At 40.9% G+C, this 20979-nt stretch overlaps 1 protein-coding gene across 12 annotated transcripts in view; it reads right to left on the bottom strand.

The window, feature by feature from the left end:
* Positions 1 to 20979, bottom strand: part of LOC119657910 (inositol hexakisphosphate and diphosphoinositol-pentakisphosphate kinase) — a 73407-nt gene continuing 52428 nt past the window's right edge. For 9 of the 12 annotated variants that reach the window (XM_038065086.1, XM_038065085.1, XM_038065092.1 and 6 more), the window contains 5 exons: positions 10527 to 11897; positions 2297 to 2515; positions 1045 to 1183; positions 748 to 976; positions 1 to 684 (listed from right to left, as the gene is read on the bottom strand). In XM_038065086.1, the coding sequence (XP_037921014.1) occupies positions 67 to 684; positions 748 to 976; positions 1045 to 1183; positions 2297 to 2515; positions 10527 to 11897 (2576 nt within the window). In that variant the 3' untranslated portion in view covers positions 1 to 66. The remainder of the gene's footprint in view (positions 685 to 747; positions 977 to 1044; positions 1184 to 2296; positions 2516 to 10526; positions 11898 to 20979) is intronic. The other 3 variants (XM_038065093.1, XM_038065088.1, XM_038065095.1) reach the window with 3 other exon arrangements.

Here is a 20979-nt window from a genome sequence, read left to right on the forward strand (position 1 = left end):
TAAGTTCTGCACTAGGACATTTAATAGGAATACGATTCGGTAAATTAGAACATTAATTGAAGTATCTTACTTATTGTCTGCTACACCCTCTGTAACCTTTGTAGCTACGAATCTGGATCGGATACTTCCATGATTCGACAAGGATCCTACCAGATCACTTGTCCGTGACATTTGAGCATTCTGCAACAATCTCTTCTCATCGGCACTCCCGCATCGTGTATGACCGCGATAATTGCTCGTAACACGTTTGGGCAAATCAATGAATTTCTCTTTGACTACGACTGCCCCTGGATGATGTTGGTTTGCTCCGGCTGATGAAAAACTCTTCAAATTCATACAAGATTTTGTTTTTGCTGATGAAGTGCCTGTTGCTGATGGAATGGAGAATTTAGCGAATGAAATATTGTCGTTAGACGAAGACTGCGAAAGACTACTTGAGTCAGTTGCATAAAATTTCTTGCGGTAATCTGGCAATTTTTTAGGTAATACTATGGACTTGAATTCATGAGCGGAAACCAGTTCGCTTTCATAGAGACTGATCTGCTTCTGGACGCGATTCGTTGACATGGACGGAAGCGAAGGAGTTGGAGATGGTGTTGCTGGTGTATCGGGATGTTTGTCTGAAACAGGCAGGGATAAGCAGGTGTCTACTGAAAGAGTAGCTTCTTCGTCGTCATCAGTTGTCTGGAAAGAGTTTGTAAACATATATTATTTTAGATAGACAGTCGAACTTACAAATATATTTACCAAATCTGCTGCTGTTGTTGAACCTTTTGTTGCAAGAGGTGTGCTAACTTCGGAGCTCATGCTTATGGGTGTTATGCTCCGTACACTCTCCTGTTCTGAATCTTTCAAGGTAAATACTTCAGATTCCAGATGTTCACTCTCTATACCGGTGCCAACTGCATTTAAATCGCTATCTAGTTTCGGAAAATATTTGGAAAGTTCTTCAGCCGCTGAAAGTACGACACCAATCCTGATATTGATGATAACAGAAAATCAATTTTATACAGGCTGCAAGGCCTATAATTCGCACAACTTTACCCTTCTGTACTCGCTACACTTGCCGACATATCGCTGCTTGAGCAAATTCTTGAGTTCTTATCCCCACCAGTCGGCGACGATGGTTCAGTGCTTGACAGGTAACCAATACTACTTGCCATACTTGATTGACCACTCCAGCCTTGAGGTTTTAATTGAAAGGTTATTGTTTATAAGTATCCAATTTTGTAATGAAGATTTGGATACTTTTGTGTAGATAGAAAATCGCCATAGGACAGTGACAAAGGCGGTAGCTAATGAGTATTCTACTGCACATACACTATCGGATTGATAATCATGCTTGCTTGATTTTGCTGAACATGAATATGCTCAGGAATGGTTTTTGCAGAATTTAGAGACAGTGGGCACTGCCTCGTATTTTTTTATAACCTTTGAAGGAGAGATATTCCAAGGCTTGCTGGTTACATTGAATGCCAGAAAAGATAGGAACAATTCATAATTTAGAATGACCGAGAAATTGTGATGGACACAAATAACCATCTTTGCTGGCACTCTTCTTGTTCTGAGGCTGAGAAATTGTAAAAGTAAGGTATGGCTTTCGGCAGACATGAAACTTCTATAAATTCCAATGCAACTTAAACATCAATATCCATACAAGTGCAAACTATTAGAAGGAACTACTCCAAGGAGTAAATGAGATTTTCTAGGTTGCTCAATGTGGAGGAAATAAAAGCAAGCAATGAGCAACGAGATTCGAAAATGTTAAATGAGGAAAACGTAAAGATGAGTTTGGTACATATCCTTTTAAACATGCTCTCGCAGGCCACTAAATTTATCTAAAAATAGCAAAATGAATGCTGAAATGATTTAAAAAAAAAGATATAACCAATATGTTGCTTTAAAAAGGCAGGCAATTCGCACTTTATTGTATCTTACGAGCTATTTACAGCTCGAAATAAACGTTACAAAAATAAGCACATTCAATAATTGTTCAGATGATATTCGGTTGTCATTAAGTTTTCTTTTAGGAACACAAATTAAATAAACATAGATAAATGTATAAAAAATAGAGTCTGATCTTGATAGCGAATTCATGACAATTTCCGATAAATTAAAATGACAGTGCCTGGGAGAAATATTTGTGTCTTTTTGTGATAATATAATAAATATAGTAAAATTCAGACAGATCATGAATTAGCAAAATTTCAAACATATATTTTTCGCCTTACAGCACAATAGACTCTCCTTTATGATAAGTTTTTTGATTAAATTAGGACATCATTTTCAGACTTACTAAATGACGGGCCTGCCCTATCATTCGTTGAGCCTTGTGGAGTTTGGGTTGGCGTTGGAACTGGTGTCGATGGATATTTTGGTGGTGATGATGCTGGCGTTTTGAAGAGCGGTGCAACAGTCATCTTCTCCAGGAACGAGTCGAGTTGCTTCAGCGAAAGGGCGTTGTGTAATGTTTCCAATGGTCGAATGGGCGGTACACCTCCGAAACCTTCAAGAACTGCTTAGATATGAATATTTGTGCGAAGAAGAAAATAACATTTAGGGGTTCAACGGGAAGTGATAAGAGATTCAATGAAAAATAGTTCGTTAGTGGAGTGCAGATAAAAGGAAGATTGCATTAACTTTTATGATGAAGATTTGATTTGTTAAAATGCAAAATATTTAAGTAATTTGATCTAAAATAGTCAATAAAGCTTACTTGTATGTTGATTGATTGAAAATCGGCATACAATTCACAGAATGTGAAGATATCGTCCAAAATTAAAACTTTTAATGTCACAACTTAGTTAATTCAGTATTACAATTTATCATTTAATCAGTTGAAGTCTTAAGGAGGAACCTTTGCGATTCAGCAAGTTTCAAAAGGCACAAATAAGTCCCCAGCAATGTGTAACTTGTATATTCAGGACCAAGCCCTGTATGTCAACCTGTGAGGAGTGGCCAGATCTTCCATTAGGCGCGACCCCAGCTGGCGGATTGGGGCATACCAATTGATGTGTAAATATGTGTTCATGCACTTTTCTTTTCTGACTGTGCATGGGCTAGTGTTTGATCATCTCTGGTGTGTGGACCAAAATGGCTATGGGAAGGACACCCAGAAAATAAAACCAAGATGGATGAATTCAGAAGGCGTAAAGTTACGGTGCAGGGGCTCAGAACCCCAGTACTGGTGGCTTTTGGGAATGAGCAAGTGGACTCCCGGCCGTCGATATCCCTCGACCGCAGTGCCTCAGTGGTGGACAACTTGGCCACGGTTGCATCTAATACTACAAGTGTTTTAGATTTGGAGAAGGAGGTGTTCAAACGAAGCCCAACTCTGCCAAGAACACCAATTTCAAAGGCAAAGAATGATGGACTAAAAGGAGATAGCTGGCCAAAAAAGGCGATTTCGACACCCATCGGATTTGATCACGAGGTACTCCAGCAGCAGTAAATAGATCCATTCAGGATAAGTTCATCAACTTTACGATCGCCTCCAATACCAAAGCCGGCAAAAGAGAAAGTCCATGGGAGCTTAGTAATTGAAAAAGACGAAGGAGTCAGTAAAAGGAGTAATCTCGCCAAGACTCACGAGAACAGAGCCCTGACCCAGAAGAACTACCTTTTATGCAGCTTGGGGCTAAAATAGTTGAGCTGTCCGAATTCATCAAGAACAACGTGCACCAAACCATTAAGAAAATGGTGAGAGCCATCAGGGTGCTTTACAATAGATCCCAGGAAGAAGTAAAAAAGCCTAAGGAAAAGCCGGACATCCCAGCCTCAACAGTGTCGCAGGCGACCAAAGTGATACCAAAGCACAAGTAAGCGAGTGCGAGACAAAGAGGGGGAAGCTTTGGGGAATCAATCAAAGGAAAAAAGGAGTTTTGACCAGTCCAACAAACGGAACTAAAAGTTCAGAAGGCCCTAAAGTGCCCAAAGTAGGAACGTCGGCTAGCGAAGCGAAACTAAAAGAAAATAAGAGCGCTGGTTGAACTAAGGTCGTGAACAAGAAAAGAAACAAGAAACCAAAGGTGCGAATTCGCCCCGAGGCAATTATAGTCTCCAGCGGAGGACATCTAACGTATGCGGAGATACTGAAGAAGGTGAAATCTGACCCCGACCTAAAAGACCTAGGCGGAAATGTCAGCAAAATCCGGAGGACCCAGAAAGGGGATCTCATGTTTGAGTTGAAAAAATCCAGCGTGGGGAAAACTGACGGCTTTCGTAACCAAGTTTTAAACTCACTTGGGGAGAATGTCGCGGTTCGTTCCCAAAAACATGAGATCTATATCCAGTGCAAGGATCTCGATGAGGTAACATCCAGAGAAGAGATCTGCACTGCCTTGAAGCAAGAATTGAGGTCTATTCAAATAAACCTCAATCATTGAAGGGTCGCTCAAGATTTACTCGAGCAGACTATCTACGAATCCGAGGTGGAAATTGCCATCATTAGCGAACCCTATAGAAACAGTCACGGTGGCGTATGGGTTACAGATTCGACTGGCGGAGCAACGATATGGGCATGTGGTCGACAAGCTTTGTGTGGGCGAAAATAACCGTGGTATATGTGTACAGCTGTTACGCCCCACCGAGCCTGACACTGCCCGAATTCGAGGAAATGCTTGACAGTCTTGTTCTCGACGCAAGGGGTCGTAGTCCAAGGGTGACTGCTGGTGACTTCAATACTTGGGCCCGTGAGTGGGGTAGCAGAGAGACAAATGCAACGGCCCGCAGTCTATTAAAGGCTTTCGCACAGTTGGATATCATTCTGGCCAACGAAGGATATGTAAACACCTTTCAGAAAGGGGGGTCTGCCCCAATCGTAGATCCAACTTTTGTCAGCCCTTTCGTACGACAGCCTTATCTATCCTCTAACCATTCAGCTATCCGGTTTTTCCAATACGACCAGGCAACCAAACGCCAAAGCTCACAATGGTTGTCTCCGCAGGCCCCTCGCCCGAAAAAAGCTCGCATGAGCAAGTGAAAGGTTAAAGCGATGATTATTACCTTTTTTGATAGCCGTGGAATCGTCCACAAAGAATTTGTTCCACCGGGGCAAACCGTAAATCAAGACTACTATCGCCAAGTACTCGAAAGATGGCGAAAACGAGTCAACAGGATTCGCCCAGACATCGTTTCTAACTGACAACGCGCCGTGCCACACCGCCCTCAGCGTGTCCCAGTATTTAGCCTCTAAAGGGATCGCCGTGTTGCAACAGCCGCCTTATTCGCCCGATATGTCACCCTGTCACTTTTTTGGTTCCCTAGAACAAAATCGCTGGTCAAAGAAACCTATTTTGAGTCAATTACGGACATCCAAGCGACCGTGACGAGGGTACTCGCGGACATCCCAGTCGAAGCAAAGTGTTACGAAGAGTGGAAAACGCGCTGGAATAGCTGTATAGCTGCCCAAGGGGACTACTTTGAATGGGGGATGGCAGAGTTGTAGAATAATTTTTAAATATACGATTTTACGGAATCAGCCTCATTACTTAATTATCTAACCTTGTATTGCAATTTGAAACACGCGAAATTGGGATGGCTTTATAAAAATGGATTTAAAAAAAAAATGGATTTAAAAAAAAAAATTTCTTGGCATCAGGGCAGAGGCAAACCCATCAGACTCAACGGTTAAAATTAGAACGCATATTTGAGTAGTCAACCCAGTAAACGTACTCTATGTATGTTACTTTCTAAGGTGAAACGCTTGTCATACACTTAGCCTGAAGCACACCCCCTTTGTGTGTATTTGACGTTCATTTCATTTTCCCCGACAGTGGCCAGCTACCCAGAGTAGTTCCCCCGTATCGAATCTGGAAGTAGAACTCAATCGATTTCTACATTCCTGAACGATTTTCGAGGTGATCGAAGAACTGCTCAACACCCTTAGAGCAGCCTGGCTACCACTGCAGATTGTGATGCGCCTGCCCTTTAACCATTCGTCAATCACTCGGTTTGGCTTAGGATCGCATAGAATTCAGCCTGAAAGTGTTTCCTTTTCACTGCTTAGTGAAGTAAAGTGCATCCACACAGTGAGACTGTGCTTCAGTCTCATTATCATGACACTTAACGCTGTTCATGCATATGACAAGCTCACAGCAGCGAGACAAACACAACATGAACACAGACACCCATGACAACTGAAAGACCATTGCATATTGTTTCAAGGGAAAAACTCACTTCATGTTTTTCTGGTCCAAAGGTGATAGCCGATGAATTTAATGCGTGGGCTATCGAGTGGGCAGCAAAGAGACTAAAGCAAGGGGGCGGTGCTTATTAGAAGCATTCGCTCAGTTGGATGTAGATCTGGCCAACGAAAGCGATGTAAACACTTATTGGAAAGGGGGTGCCACCAGTCACCAAGGACGAGCTGCTGGAGATCTGTAGTCGAATAGGCGACAGCGAAGCCCCGGGTCTAGACGGCATACCTAATAAGGCCCTCAAACTTGCTGTCAAATGTAGACCGGATATGTTCGCGGAGCTGTTCGGAACGTGCATGTCCGACGGTATCTTTCCTGCACCATGGAAACGGCATAAGCTGGTGCTGCTGCTTAAGGTTGGCAAACCTCTAGGAGAACCGTCCACCTAAAGACCCATACGTCTTCTAGACACTATGTTGGAGCGGGTTATTCGTAATAGAGTGCTTCCAGTCATCGAGGCCTTTCAGATAGATAGTATGGGTTCCGTAAAGTCAGATCAACCATTGATGCCATCAAAATGGTTACTCAAAATGGTTACTGGCTTGGCCGAAAGTGCAATTCACGGAAGGGGTTGTACAAGCAAATATTGTGTTGTGGTAACCCTGGATGTGAGGAATGCATTCAAATCGGCCAATTGGAACCTTATGCGAAAGTCTCTGGTAACGATTGGAGTTCCCACCCAAATCGCCGCTATTATCGATAGCTACTTGCAAGAGCGGACACTCTGGTATAATACCGATGATGAACTTAAGGAGTACGTTGTCTCCGCGGGTGTCCCACAGGGCTCTGTACTGGGCGCACTATAATGATGTACTTAACCTTTCGGTTCCAGGGGAGGCCATGGTGGTGGGTTACGCCGATGATATAGCATTGGTTGTGGTCGCAAAGCATTTCGAGGATTCTGAATTGTACTCAAGCGAGGTAATCAGTCTTGTTAAGGCTTGGTTAGAAAGTGTTGCACTGGTACTCGCGGAGGAAAAGACGGAAGCGGTCCTCATCACTAAGCGCCGCAAAAGAAATTACACCTGCATTATAACTGGGGATCGTATCATCACTTCCAAGCCCAGTTAACCCGTTGGGGAGTTCCTTCCCCACGTACCCGAGGAGGGCGATCAGACCCAAGTCTGCAAGGGACTCATCTGAAGTGGCTCTGCCACGAAGCCTCACCGGAGGTTATCTGGTACCTTGGGAACCGGGATGGCCCTCTAAGAGCATATGCTCCAGGAGAATTCCTGGAGGATGTGTTCTCGGTCCGATTATTTGCGGTTGGGCCCCTAGTGGGAGTTTCATGGCGGTTGTGGTTATGTCTACATCGCGGGCAGAGCTCCTCCTGTACAACTCGGGTGCCGTACTCCTTAGTTGCGGTAGAGGTATTAGATAGGCCTCGCATCCACTGGTATGAATGCTGAGCCTGCACTCAGTATAAACCAGGACCGCAGTGCTTGCATGGCGGGGCTCTGATTGTGGTCACAAAATCAATCCGCGTCCGAAGAGGACCGTGGGATTATACCATCACGGCAGATACTCACGTTAAACCCCCCCAGGACTTTCATCACTTCTAAGCCGGCCATCAAATATTTGGGGGTGATGCGACGGAAAACTTAATTTTAAGTAGCACATAGAGCACACTTGCGAAAAAGCATCCACCACGAGTATGGATCTGGCAAGGATGATGTCGAAAGTAGGAGGACCGTGGCATACTTGGAGGCTGTTCATAGCAAGGGTGGTGAGTTCTCCTCATGCTGTATGCAGTCCCAGTTTTGGAAAAAGCGCTGCAGGTTTTAGGCAATGCACATAAACTGAGTACGGTTTACAGAAGAACAGCCTTAAGGGTGTGTTCTGCCTTCAGGACCGTCTCAGATGTTACTAGACACTTGAACCAATAATATTTATGTGGACGTCATATGGTCCATGAAAAAAAGTAAGCAAAAACCAAACCGGCAACATGAAAAGTGGGCGTGGGACCGAGTCAACTTCTACTACAGGGTGCGGCAGCATTACTTCGTTTTTTCAAAACTCAATAAAAACTATTGTATGCATCGAAAAATATTTATTTATTTTTTATAATGTAGGTACATGCCTAAAGTTTTTATTTACATTGTTTTGAAGATCAAATCTGTTAGGTGACGTCCCCCATTCTCCATACATTGCGTAAACCGATTTCTGGCGTTTGTCATGACTCTTGTTAGCATAGCAGGTGTTATGTTGGCAATTTCTTCTTGGATGTTGGTCTTCAAATCTTGTAGGGTTCTTGGACGGTTCACATAAACACGGGATTTCAAAAAACCCCATAGAAAAAAATCACAAGGGGACAGATCGGGAGAGCGTGCCGGCCATTCCAAATCGCCTCTAATTGAGATGAGGCGCTCTGGAAAGTGTTCCCTCAAAACAGCCATCGATGCTCTTGAAGTGTGTGCATCGTCTTGTTGGAATCAAGTGTCCCCCAAATCCGAATTCACTGTCACTGTAACCTCATTTTCCTCAAAAAACCAGGGACCAATAATTCCAGCTGAGGAAATTGCACACCACACTGTGACTTTGGGTGAATGCAAAGGCTTTTGATGCAATTCTCGAGGGTTGGTGTCAGCCCAGTAGCGCATGTTTTGTTTGTTAACCGACCCACACAAATGAAAATGGGCTTCATCGCTAAAAAAAACAACAGCTCCCTCGGGAACGACATCAAGAAGAAGCTCACGCGCGTTCATCCGAGAATTGAAGTCACGTTCTGAAAGTTCCTGCACTATCGCCATCTTATAGGGATGAAAATGAAGATCATCACGAAGAATTCTTCTCACGGAACGATCGGATAGTCCAAGGGCAGATGCGTGTTTGCGCGCAGAACGCCGTGGCGATCGCAACATTGACGCTCTCACTGCTTCAATGTTCTCATGTGATCTAACGGGCCGAGGGACTCCAGTTCTTCCTTTTGTCGCACTTGCAGTTTGTCTGAATGTAGTGACCCATGTAACAATTGATTTGCGGTCTGGGACGGGAGCCAACGGGGCTACATTAAAGCGATTCCGAAATGCACTGTTTGTTGCAATAACCGAACATCCGCTTGAAAAGTAAACCTCAACGGCAAAGGCACGCTCCTCACTATTCCAACGCATGATGGCGACTGAACCGTGTCGGGACAAAACTTTACAGTATCCCTTCTTGAACGAGACCACTAGCGCTCCGCTATAACATCAACTAACTGAGTGGCGCACATTTTAAAAAAGGAAGTTATGCTGCCGCACCCTATATAAAAACCTATGCACATCTTTCGACCGGGACGAAATTCCAACCACTGCCAGCTGAACAGAGTAATTGTGCAGATAAAGCAGCCGATATAGAATGAGCTTTTTCGAGAAAAGGGCTATCTGGATCCCGAAGGATAAAGTGAACCAAAGAACAAGCCAGGGAAAGCGGAAAACTTGTTCGACATTCGACCCCATTCTGTACAGAAGACTGACGCTGGAAATGAAATTCCAGTCAAACAAAAAGGAGACGGTCGGAACCAAAAATACTAGCGGGGGCGGTTGACAGTTCGAAAGTTCCCTTTAAATAACCATGAGTAATAGCGTCTAGGGAATCCTTCAGGGAAACGACAGCTCTCTGAGGGCGGCTATGATACTAGACAAGTATCCGAATGAAAAATTCTGTTACAGAATAAGACGGGGTGGAGAGTTATTTCGCGTGAATTTTGGAGATACAAGCCTTTTGCTGGACTTGAAGGGAGGGGTTAGGGAAGCTACTAATTAATTTAAGGACCCAGAATATGCTTCACTAATGTGCAGAATTAAGCATAATCGGTTCTAAATGCGGCGAGGATCGCATAATTTTCATTATGCTTGAAGGCGCTTAAAGTCAGAAACTGGAAAGATTACTTTGAATTATGTCCGCTAACTTCCAAAAACATAGGGAAGAGGCAAACAAATGTTGGAGGCACGTATGGCACGTAGGCGTAATAAGGAGCTCACCGATGCTGAGAAGAAAAACCGGGGGTTGCCAATATTATTCACTTTAGCACCTTTTTTTTAGGCACATTCAGAAGACAACTCCTAAATTATTTCAAATAATTAAGACCTGTTTCTGCTTTTCGCTAGTATTATGCGACCAATTGTTGGTCTGTGTTTGGTAATTTTTTTAAGGGCTATATCTGTTGTAATTCGTCAACCACTGAGTCTCCTTTAGGCTCCCGGCGCTAATTTACTTTCAATTAAGATACAATATTTTGCATTTTAAATTAACACTTAATAATAGATATTTGTGTGTTAGCAAACAGGAAAAAATTGAATATATATGAAAAAAAAAACGAAAAAAATAATAAAATATTGCCAACATTACCTGACGGTGTCGCTGTACTTGGAATCATATCTCGTAAGTTAGGTGCCGATGAACTTCCACTTATCACGGCCGTACTAAACAAACTGTTAGTACTGGTTGCCATCTTTTTCCCGAATCCTCCGAATCCCAACATTTTAAAATAGCTCATCTGGCCGGCAATGCTGTGCCGTTGACGTCGTGCCGATGCCGATGCTGAACTTGATGCTGATGATGTGGTAGTGTCTGGATTGTGTATTTTATCGTTTTTTGGATGAGGGTTTATAGGATTAAAATTAGTACAAGAAAATGATAAAGGTACAGTGGGAGTTAGGAAAGCTGCCATCGTAGGACTACCTATGACAGGGGATGGGGACAGTTGAGTCTCTGAGGTGAATGGTGTGGGATTGGATTTTGTAATGGTTACGCGGATTTTTCGGGAGGCGGAGGGTACATGTGGTGAATCGGGATAAGCACTAATAGTAGATGAGCACAGGGAAGATGTACTGTCGCCATTGCTCTTAATCAATTTTAGGTTGGATGATGGACATGGGGAGGAAGGATTAATGCATGAAGAAGTTGTCATCGTATCTACGTTAGCGAACTGAGATTGAGATGTGATTGTTTCTAGTGATGTTACTGACGATTTGACTATATTGTTACTATTTAGTGAGGAGTTGCGATTACATGAATCATCACTATCAATTGGAACTAACTTGCTGTTGCTACTATGTAAGGTGTTATTGTCATCTAAGCTACTACTGGCTGGATCATGATCGCCCGAGGAGAGAGGGAATTGATCAGTCAAACTACTCTCTACAGTTAAAGCTGCAGGCGCTGAGCAACACGTTTGGAAGATATCAGCACTATATGTTATGGTGTCACCGTTCTGAGATACCTGACTACAAAATAGATATGGACCTACATATAATTCAGGGCAGCTATGTCGCTTGCCTGAAAATATGAATGAATCGTTTAGTGAAAAAATAGGAACCGGATTACAGAAATCAGTAGGAATTGGTGAAGCTGATAAGTCGCAAACAGCGGTAGTAGCGTTATCTTGTTCCGATACTAATATATTCAAACATGTGCAAGATAGCGGCCGCTCATTAGTGGCAAGCGGTGACATATGAGTGCGTGGTTCATTTTCATGGATATATATGGGGGAAATTGAATGCTCCAGGGGATCTGATATCATGGTCTCCGGTGTCAAGGGGTTGATCGAAAAATCAATCGCAGATAATGGTAGTTCGTTGGTTGCGGAATCTATTTGGTATAACGGTGTAGAACTAGTTACATTAATTGATATATTATTACAACTACTGATGTTTCTGAAATGGTCACGATTGATACTACAAAGGACATTAGTTATGTCGTAGTCTATGGGTTTGTTTTCTGTAGTTAAAAGTGATCGGTTTGTTATAATCGAAATATGTATAATTAGAAAAATAACAGTAGATCGTCAAGAATTATTGAAATTTCATTATAATGTTAGTAGACAGATATTCGTTTAGCGCAAAAACAAGCAAATTCGTTAGACAGAGTAATTTTTTGGAAGAACGTAGAAGTGGTGGATTCGTTTCATTTACAATTCGATTGTAGACGTGTCGATTGATTTTTTTTTTAACATGAATATATTTTATAAGGAGAGAAAAAAATACAAAGACAATATTAGAACACAAAATGATCAATTTAAAGTTTTTTTGAGAGAAAATCAAATGTATCTACGCATGTGCTTGTTACTTTCTAAGCTAGAGTTATAAAGTGTGCTGCACCAATTCTATTTCAATTGTTATAACGAATATTCCACCAAAAAGGAAAACGAAAAACAGAGTCAATCACAACGAAGAGTCTACATTAAACATTGATCCATTAGTTAAGTGCACATGCTTGATTTGTTATATTTAGACGGACTTTTTTTTATACCCATTTAGAGTGTTGACAATCCATACATAAGTACTTTCTATCTAACTCCACTATGGACAATATTAATACAAGTAACTAGGCTGGTATCTTATTGCACTCTTCGAAAGTTCTAATACGGAAAACATCACAATCTCAAATCGTTAGGAGAGTATTGAAAACGACAATCTTTAGGTTATACAGAGTACGGAAAGAAGGGATATTTTTTGAGAATAATAATAATGACTAAGAGAAAATTTTTGAGATTGAACGTTTGGCAATTGGAATGATAAATTGATGATAATATACAAGACGATAACGACAACAATATGGAAACATAGTATTTATACAAGTTTTAATGGAAAAGTTTACCAAAAAGCCTAATAAACGTCCAATCTCGGCTGGGATTTTATAGGACATATTTTTGAAATTGTTGAGGATTTAAAATAAAGTAGGTAAAGTTCTTTTTGAGGTTTTGATTGTTTTAAAATTGAAAATTTATCTGGTTTCACTTTCTATCTTCCAATCTTCCATGTACATAAGTGAAAATGTTAAAACCATTTAAATGACTATTAAGTAAATAGATGTAGATGTTTTCATCGAAAATTGAATTCTCCTATGTATTAAAGTTTATATTCCAAACATATTATGCAAGTTGTTTCGCGATAATATCGTACAAAGACATCTGAATACTTTGCAAGTCTCCAGTAGATAACATAATTTAAGACACTCAAAATGTACATGGCCCTTATAGTTTGATGAAGAACATATCCCAGAATTATTAGAAATCCAAATCAGATGATTAAGCTTAAATGACAGTTTGAAATCAGTACTTCATGCAAAAGCGAGGAAAAGAGAATTCTTATGAAATTAACCCAAAGAACAGACCGACCCACATTCTTTCTACTGCTTTTCGAAAAATCAATTTTTATTGCGATATATTATAATTTTTAACATTATTGATTTATTTATAATAATACACTTTGAAAAATATATTCCTAAAATGACAAGTGAATATTCCAAAGATTGCGAAATCAACATACGGCCTTCAGGCTACTCGTTAACCATCTATGATAAAGGAAGCAGAATTTGCCACAAATAAGATCACTTGGGCCCTGTATATAACGAAAGAACCAAGGAATATTAATGGTGAAGGAAGTAATTCACAATGAAGTTCCGTCACTCGTATCTGCAATTGCCGGTTATTGTAACAGCAGAGACGAAATGCACCACCTGGCAAAAATAAAACTATTTCAACCTTCATTTTCAACATGATATTTTCCTCCTCCTCAATGACACTTATCTTGGGAATAACGAATGAAAAGATATTTACTATCGCAAAGATAGCATCTAGAGTGATTTCGAACTCATGAAAGAACATCGTTAGACTAGAGTAGCTTTCGTTCTGAATCCTCCAGTGCTAATCAGCTAAACATTTGATTTCGATTTCAACTGGTTTTATTGATTTTGAGTGTATTTTTAGCAAAGTCACTGGTTCATTTTGAAAAAGAGGCGAAGTGAGCTGGATTGCGGATTAATTAATACCAATAAACCAAGGCACCCGATCTTCTGAATTATGTGAGGTGTATTCTAAAAGTAAGAGCGATTGTGAGTTATGCCGAATGTATGGACCTGCAATATTGGGTCAAAGAGAGGTTCCAAAATGTGCATGATGAAGAGAAGAGTGGCAACCTCGGTATTGAGACTGACAACATTGTTAATCAAGTAAACCCTTGATTAGTACTCCGCGTCATGAATTTCCGCCTATTTTGCGTATCTCTACCTCCAAGATGTGCAAAGTGGATTCTGGAAATACTCACTGATTAGAACAAAGAGCAAAGTTAGAGATGAAAAATGATATCTACCCATTCAAGATCTTCCTAGAACTTTTAGATCGTCCTAAATACAGTTGCGATCTTGCACCCTACCACAACGGTTTGAAATTACAGGGACCTAAAACATTAGTTTCAAGTTGTCACTTTTATCCACACCTATCTCATAAAGAATAAAAACTCTCTAATGGTTTTTTCCTACGGCAGGATTCAGTTTTATTAATTGTAAACGTTCATTTCGGGCACCAGTTGTAACCTTTTTTAGTAGAATTTCAACTTTTTCATATTTAGTTGTTCAGTAGTTCAACGTAAAAGCGTAGTTTTGCGGAGAATTTATTCCTCTTCTTATTTTTTTAATAGTTTCATCATTCATTCCACCCTTTCATTTTTGTTATACTCAGTACTAAGCCAGAGCAGCGGCCACTAAAAGGGATTGATCTATTTGAAAGAGCCAAAAAGCCGTTGTTAGAACCGAAGCATAGATGAGGTCATGAACTTACAATGCTCCATGAATCATAGATACGATTTAAACCAAAAACAACTCTATGTAAAGAAACGACAGTGCCAAACTGATAGTAGATATGAAATAGACTGTCATCCGAAGGGATCTAACTTGCCGGTTGATGCGGCACATGAAGAAATTGAAGGCAATCATGTGATGATGGGTGCAGCAGTGAAAGGACACACATCATGTTAACGATGTCCCTTACTCTCGCCAGAACACGGCGACTAAATAACGCCAGGACCTGTAAATCGTTCGCATCCTCCACGAAAATCCTTCTTTTCTCTTTAGAACAGTGTGAAATAACTTTGCAGATGTGGAACAAAGGTATCACGCGATACTGTGCAGTAAAAACTAAAGGAGCATTTGTTGAAATACCACCATCGCAAAAATTTGACTGATACCGATTCACATCGAAAAACGAATAGCGGACGCCATCGAACGGCAGATTCATTCACACAGGTGAATCAAGGGTCTCACTGTCGAATACTTTGACCCACATTTGGTGTACAGCAGAAAGGAGAACTGTGGTACGCACATGTTAACACCTGCAAAAGGATGACGTCTACGATGCTTATCGCAGGCAGAGTCTCGGCACTATGTACGCAAATTGCAAATTATTTCAAAGTGCAATGTTGGCTACGCCAACAAATACAGCAGGGAAAATCCCAATTGGCTATTGTTGGAGGACAATCACCCGAAACACAAGGGCCAATTGTGTTTATCATGGAGAGAAGGAAACGAGGTCATAGGAATGGTTTGGCCATCACAGCCTTCCGACTGTATCCCAATCGAAAACGTTTGGACTATTTTAAAGGAACTTGAAGCAGCTTACCAATTTTCTTCAACGAAACTGGACATTGTTTTCGACCGAGGACGCTTTTTCATGATCGGTGCAACCCCATATAAAACGTGGATATCCTCATTTCGGATGTGATCAAATCGTGCTACGCCCCCAGTCCAACGCAACATCTTCGCCTACATCACTACAAGACGCCGTAGATAAATTATTGATTTGTCAGTGGGAAAGAGAATGGTGAAAATAAGAAACGAACAAATCCAATGGTTTAATGTATTAAAAAAAACCGTTTGCTTGTTAATCTGATAGGCTACCGGAAACTATAGGGACGCTTTTTATACCACCAATCCAAAAGACTTCGAAGTAAAAAGTACCGAGTGTGGAGAGGATACCTGCACAACTGCTAAAAATAGGGAATATAGCTGTGATATTGAAGCTCCTTAAAGTCTTGATCAAAATCTGGATCATCAGAGGATTAGACTCTCCTGTTGCTGTGTTTCTATTTAATGGCCATTCCGGTTGCCAAAATTTATCAAGAGGGGATTGGAGTTTTTCACAAGAAATATAATCAACGTGTGGCGGCATATCGGAGGCAAGAGCCCAGACTGCATTGCCTTTGGTGAAATCACTTCCGCCGACGCACCTGGTGGCCTGGCACGAGGCCACAAAGTTGAATTGGAAATTCACTTAATCTTTTTTCCAAAAGCCAAATATCATTTGGTGTAATTGTTACCTGATTTCCGAAGTCAATGAACTCCACTCGGAACTTTTGTAAAGCTTTATTGTGGGCGAATATTAAGGTTCGATACAGAACCTGATCATTATGATAACAAACGATAATACTCAACCCGATTTCAGAGGATTGATTGGTGGCTGGAGGTATGCTGTTGGAAAATATGTGTGTCTCGCATGAAAATCTCAAATTTGAAAACCTTGGAAAAGTTGCGACACCCACCAGCAAAGGATAATTTCTTTTCGCGATGGAACGATAAGATCAGAGCGCGGATATGTATACTTGAGGGAAGTATATTCTTCGCGAGTCGTTATCAAAGGTGAACTTGACATTGTTGAAGAAGTTAACACCTTTTGTAATTCTATATTCCACTTACTGTCACCAATTATAGGCTAGGGCATGATTTGCTATTGATGTTGAAGAATGGGTGACAGACTTTTATAGCTATCAGAACTGGAATTATAATGTTCTGGTCGTAGGAATTGCTGAGACGATTCTCTTGGAATTTTCTATTTTTTCCTGCTGCTTCTGAAAGCGCGGAGGCAAATTGCTATTTTTCCCTTTAAAATTTGTATATCTCGAATCTCTTTTGTTGCTATTATCCTTAAATTGGCGTTGCGAATTGGGACTATGGTGGTTTTGGCGACGATTGGGTCGCCATATCAATCATTGATGATATACGCCTCTTTCCTTATGATATTGGAAAAACTGAATGCATCGCGAAGAGGTTCGCCACGTAACCCCATTGGCGGGATCACGTCCCGGATTCCTCCGCTGAATTATATCGGAAAGTAAGTAGTTAATACTATCGAATAGCGGGTCCTTAGAGGCTAGTCAAAAACGTATCAGATACAGGATAAAGTAGGGGGTTGCAGTTTTTACAACAGATCAGAACGAGCTAACAGACAGGGAGATCCAGGATGAACAATAGACCATAGCGTCACAGAAGAAGGTGGATGAATCGTAGGCAGTGGAAAAATTATTATTGCGATCAAATGAGACAAAATTCGATATGGCAGTGTGTTAGATTAGTTAATAAGAGTTGACCTGTCTTGAAATTTCATCTTCAACAATTCTGGCGCATGAGATTTTCATCAGCGTCAAGACAAAAGGTGAAAACAAAATTATTCTGACAACTAAGTGGAATCTGAATAAAACTGAGTTCTCCACAAATCTGATTTCTCCCGAATTTCCGGACCTTTCGCATAATCCATTAGTTGGGCGATTCACGTCGACTGACATCTTCAACCAAAAAAAATATATTTCAAAAAATTAGACAAAATCATATGTCGTGGAAAATGACTAAATGTTTCATCTTCTAGCCCTGAAACTTTTCAATGGATTTATTCCTGTCATTTTATTTACGTTGAAAATATTATCAGCAACTACACCCGAACTTTTTCTTGTACATATTCTTGCAAAACAAATTGATTTTACGAAAAAATACAGTAGAAATTCCCCACGAAAGTAAATCATTAGAAGTTTCATAACAATCAAAACGTCATATTTTTTAACCACTCACAAGAGAATAGATGGAAAATTAGATTAATGGAAAAAATCAAAAGCAGGATAATTAGTACTTAGGAAACAATGATCACATAAATCGAGATGCTTGGTGGGAGTCGTTCATTAGCTGTTCCTAATTGTTGCCAATGTAGTAGACAGTCTTTGTGCGGGATAGGATGAACCATTGAGGATCTTGCCTGCAATATTCTACCCTTCCAGTATCTCTACTTTTTTAATTCAATAATACCACCATGGGCCTGTCTTCCGTAGCGAAAAAAGGAATCCAAGCACATGTCCTGGTATAGCGCAACATATTGTGACCAGTTAATGAAACTCCATAAAAATATATATAGGCGACGGTATTTCAGTCAAGACACGGACAATTCCGGCCAGATGCACATATTTTGTGTTAACAGAAAAAAAATTTAAAGGGTTTTAATATTTATATCAAATATATCTGTATAAGTTGAATATTTTTTTTACACTCAAAAGAAAATAAATAGAATATATTACTTAACTGAAAGTCTTGGAAAATTTTATTTAAAAAAAATATTTGTGTATGCATTTACTGCGATTATGTAGTCATTTTTAAAAAAATACCTATAAACATTGTTATTCTGTATGGAAGATTACGTAAGTGAATTTCGTAAAATATTAATGAAACGGTTCACTGGCTTTCATCTTAGGAAAAAAATATAGTAAGTATTCATATATCAATAAGTTTTCTCTGTTTAGTATTGTTGAATGAAGGAGATGATGAAGATTATCTCCTGCGAATCATAATCAACTTCGGTCTTCGTCGGCTCCGTTTACTGCCCTAACCAATCCCTCGACACACGACTTCCTCGACATCAAGTCCCTCTACGCTTCTCAACACCGCCCTCCTAGAAAACAATGGCCCTCAATTATTGGTGGAGACTTCAACGCTAGACACCCGTCCTGGTTCAATGCACGGTCGAACCAGAACGGGGAACAGCCCCACCGTTTCCTCACAGTCTCCCATCCAACCATCAACTTAGCCCGTTTCAGCCCGGACCTTCTAACCTTCAAGAAAAGTTACTACTATTTCTACCTAGACCACTGATTCCTTCCTGATTAAGTAACCTAACTGTTATTCCCAACCCAACCACCTTTCCCTTCCTCGGAATAGTCCCTGGCATTAGCGGCCATGATGCCATAATCCTACACATCAAGCTTCCAGACAGAGTCATTTGTTTCACCCCATCCTCAGTTTCTGCCTTCCAGTACCAACGCATCAACCTAGCCTTCAAAATTAAACTTCAGCCTCTCCTACTCCCATCTGGCAGTACAGAAATAATTCGGCAAGTGTGTGACGAACTGATCCCATCCCGTCCGTTAAACAACCGCAACCTCATTACCCTCCCCTATGACATCCTAAACAATATCCTATACAAAAAGACCCTTAGGCGAAGACTATTTAGAAATAGATATTCTCTGCAATCCTCTCACCTTCTTTCCGAAATCCGTGAGCTGGACAGGTCCATCCGCGAAAGAGTCCTCACCCTCTACACCCAATATGTCCTCAACCGCCTTTCCAACACCTGGTACATATAGGGGACTCAGGAAAACCTCCTACCATAAAACATCCCCCCCACAGAAAAGGTGAACGTCCTCGCTGACCACTTCTTCCAAGCACACCACTGCACCCTTCACATCCGTGAACCACGTTTCGACAGCGAGATGAGCGGAAAAATCTCCCAAACACTTTCCCTTCCTTCCTTTCATATTCCTCAACCTACACAAAATCCCTTCAATCAACTCTCGCCGACCCAAGTCACCGCGAAAATATCCTCTCCATCTACTTTGTCAGTCCAGACTCCGTCAGGGCGTCCCTCGCCACCGCAAAAAACAAAAAATCGGTTGGACTTGACAAAATATTCTCCATCGTCCTAAAGAAATGTGCTCCTAGCATTACTCCCACCATGTCCTCCATCATCAACCATTGCCTGATCAATACCCACTTCCCAACAGGTTGGAAGATTGCTCGGATAGTTTCTATCCTAAAAAAGAACCAGAATCCTCTAAATCTATGATCGGTTGAACATTTTTTACGTTCATATAGGTGGGTTTCCTGATTTCGGAATCATTAGCGCCTTCACATCACGCCATATATATGTTTCTGGCATGCGTGGTACATAGGTTTTACAAGGCTAATTTAGAATTTTCCAAACTAATTTTCAAGCTAACTTCAGACTTTTTGAAATGCATTTCAGAATCCAATTCAGAATTCTTTCAACATTTTCCCATCAAATTTTATACAGGTTTTTACCACTGCATAAGGACCCCAGCTCCATCCTTCATTCATGGAAAAAATCTAAGCAGCTCATCAATTTTCTATCAATATTTTTTAAATGGACTCTACTATTCGGCCTGGGGAAAAATATTGTAAAATTTTGCCAATCTCCTATATTTTGATAACCTCTCAATATTTTATATATATTTCCTGTAGAACCTCATTAATCTGAGAATCGAGAGGGCTTCACAAGTACTAAGAAGTTTAAATTGTGTTGTTGCTATTACTTTTGGATACTTATCCGTCCTAGAGGGGTCATTGGAACATTACATTCTCAGCCCGGTTCATTGAAGGAAATAACCATAGAAAATTTATCGGCAGGCCAGATTTTTTTTCAAAGGATTCCAGTTCCAGTTCGGGAAGTGCACTTTTTTGATGTTTCTTCATTTTTTGATATCTGTCCTGTTCTGTCAACGCAGATTACCCAGCTGTTGGTTACGTTCTTTGACAATTGAGTTAGCCTTTCCGCAAAATCATCTGGAAGATGATCGTTTAGTCAACCTTATGCTCTTTTTTAGAGCTTTTTGTACCTCTTTGCACCGCTTCCACCCGTCGAACTTCAAGTTCAGTTGAGGAGTACCCTTGTTTTATAAAATCAGGGTTCCAGTATGGTGTTTTAATTTTTTCTGGCGTATGCGGCGGACAGCGTTCTTCGTAAGCTTTTTTCATACTAGTTGTGATCATCTGGGGCGTTTGCTCATTTGCAGCAATAGCTTTGATGCACCTCCCAGGGATCGGAACTTCGGCGCTCAGCTTTGTTTAGTGCGACATACAATCCGGAGCGGTTGGAAGTAAATCGATGCCCATTTCAAAATCAATACACCTTCGATCTGAGACAATGATAACACTCGATATCTTCCACTCTTTGAGAAGAGCTGCCTTGCCAGGG

The sequence above is a fragment of the Hermetia illucens genome, chromosome 5, assembly GCF_905115235.1.
Source record: "Hermetia illucens chromosome 5, iHerIll2.2.curated.20191125, whole genome shotgun sequence".
NCBI lineage: Eukaryota > Metazoa > Arthropoda > Insecta > Diptera > Stratiomyidae > Hermetia > Hermetia illucens.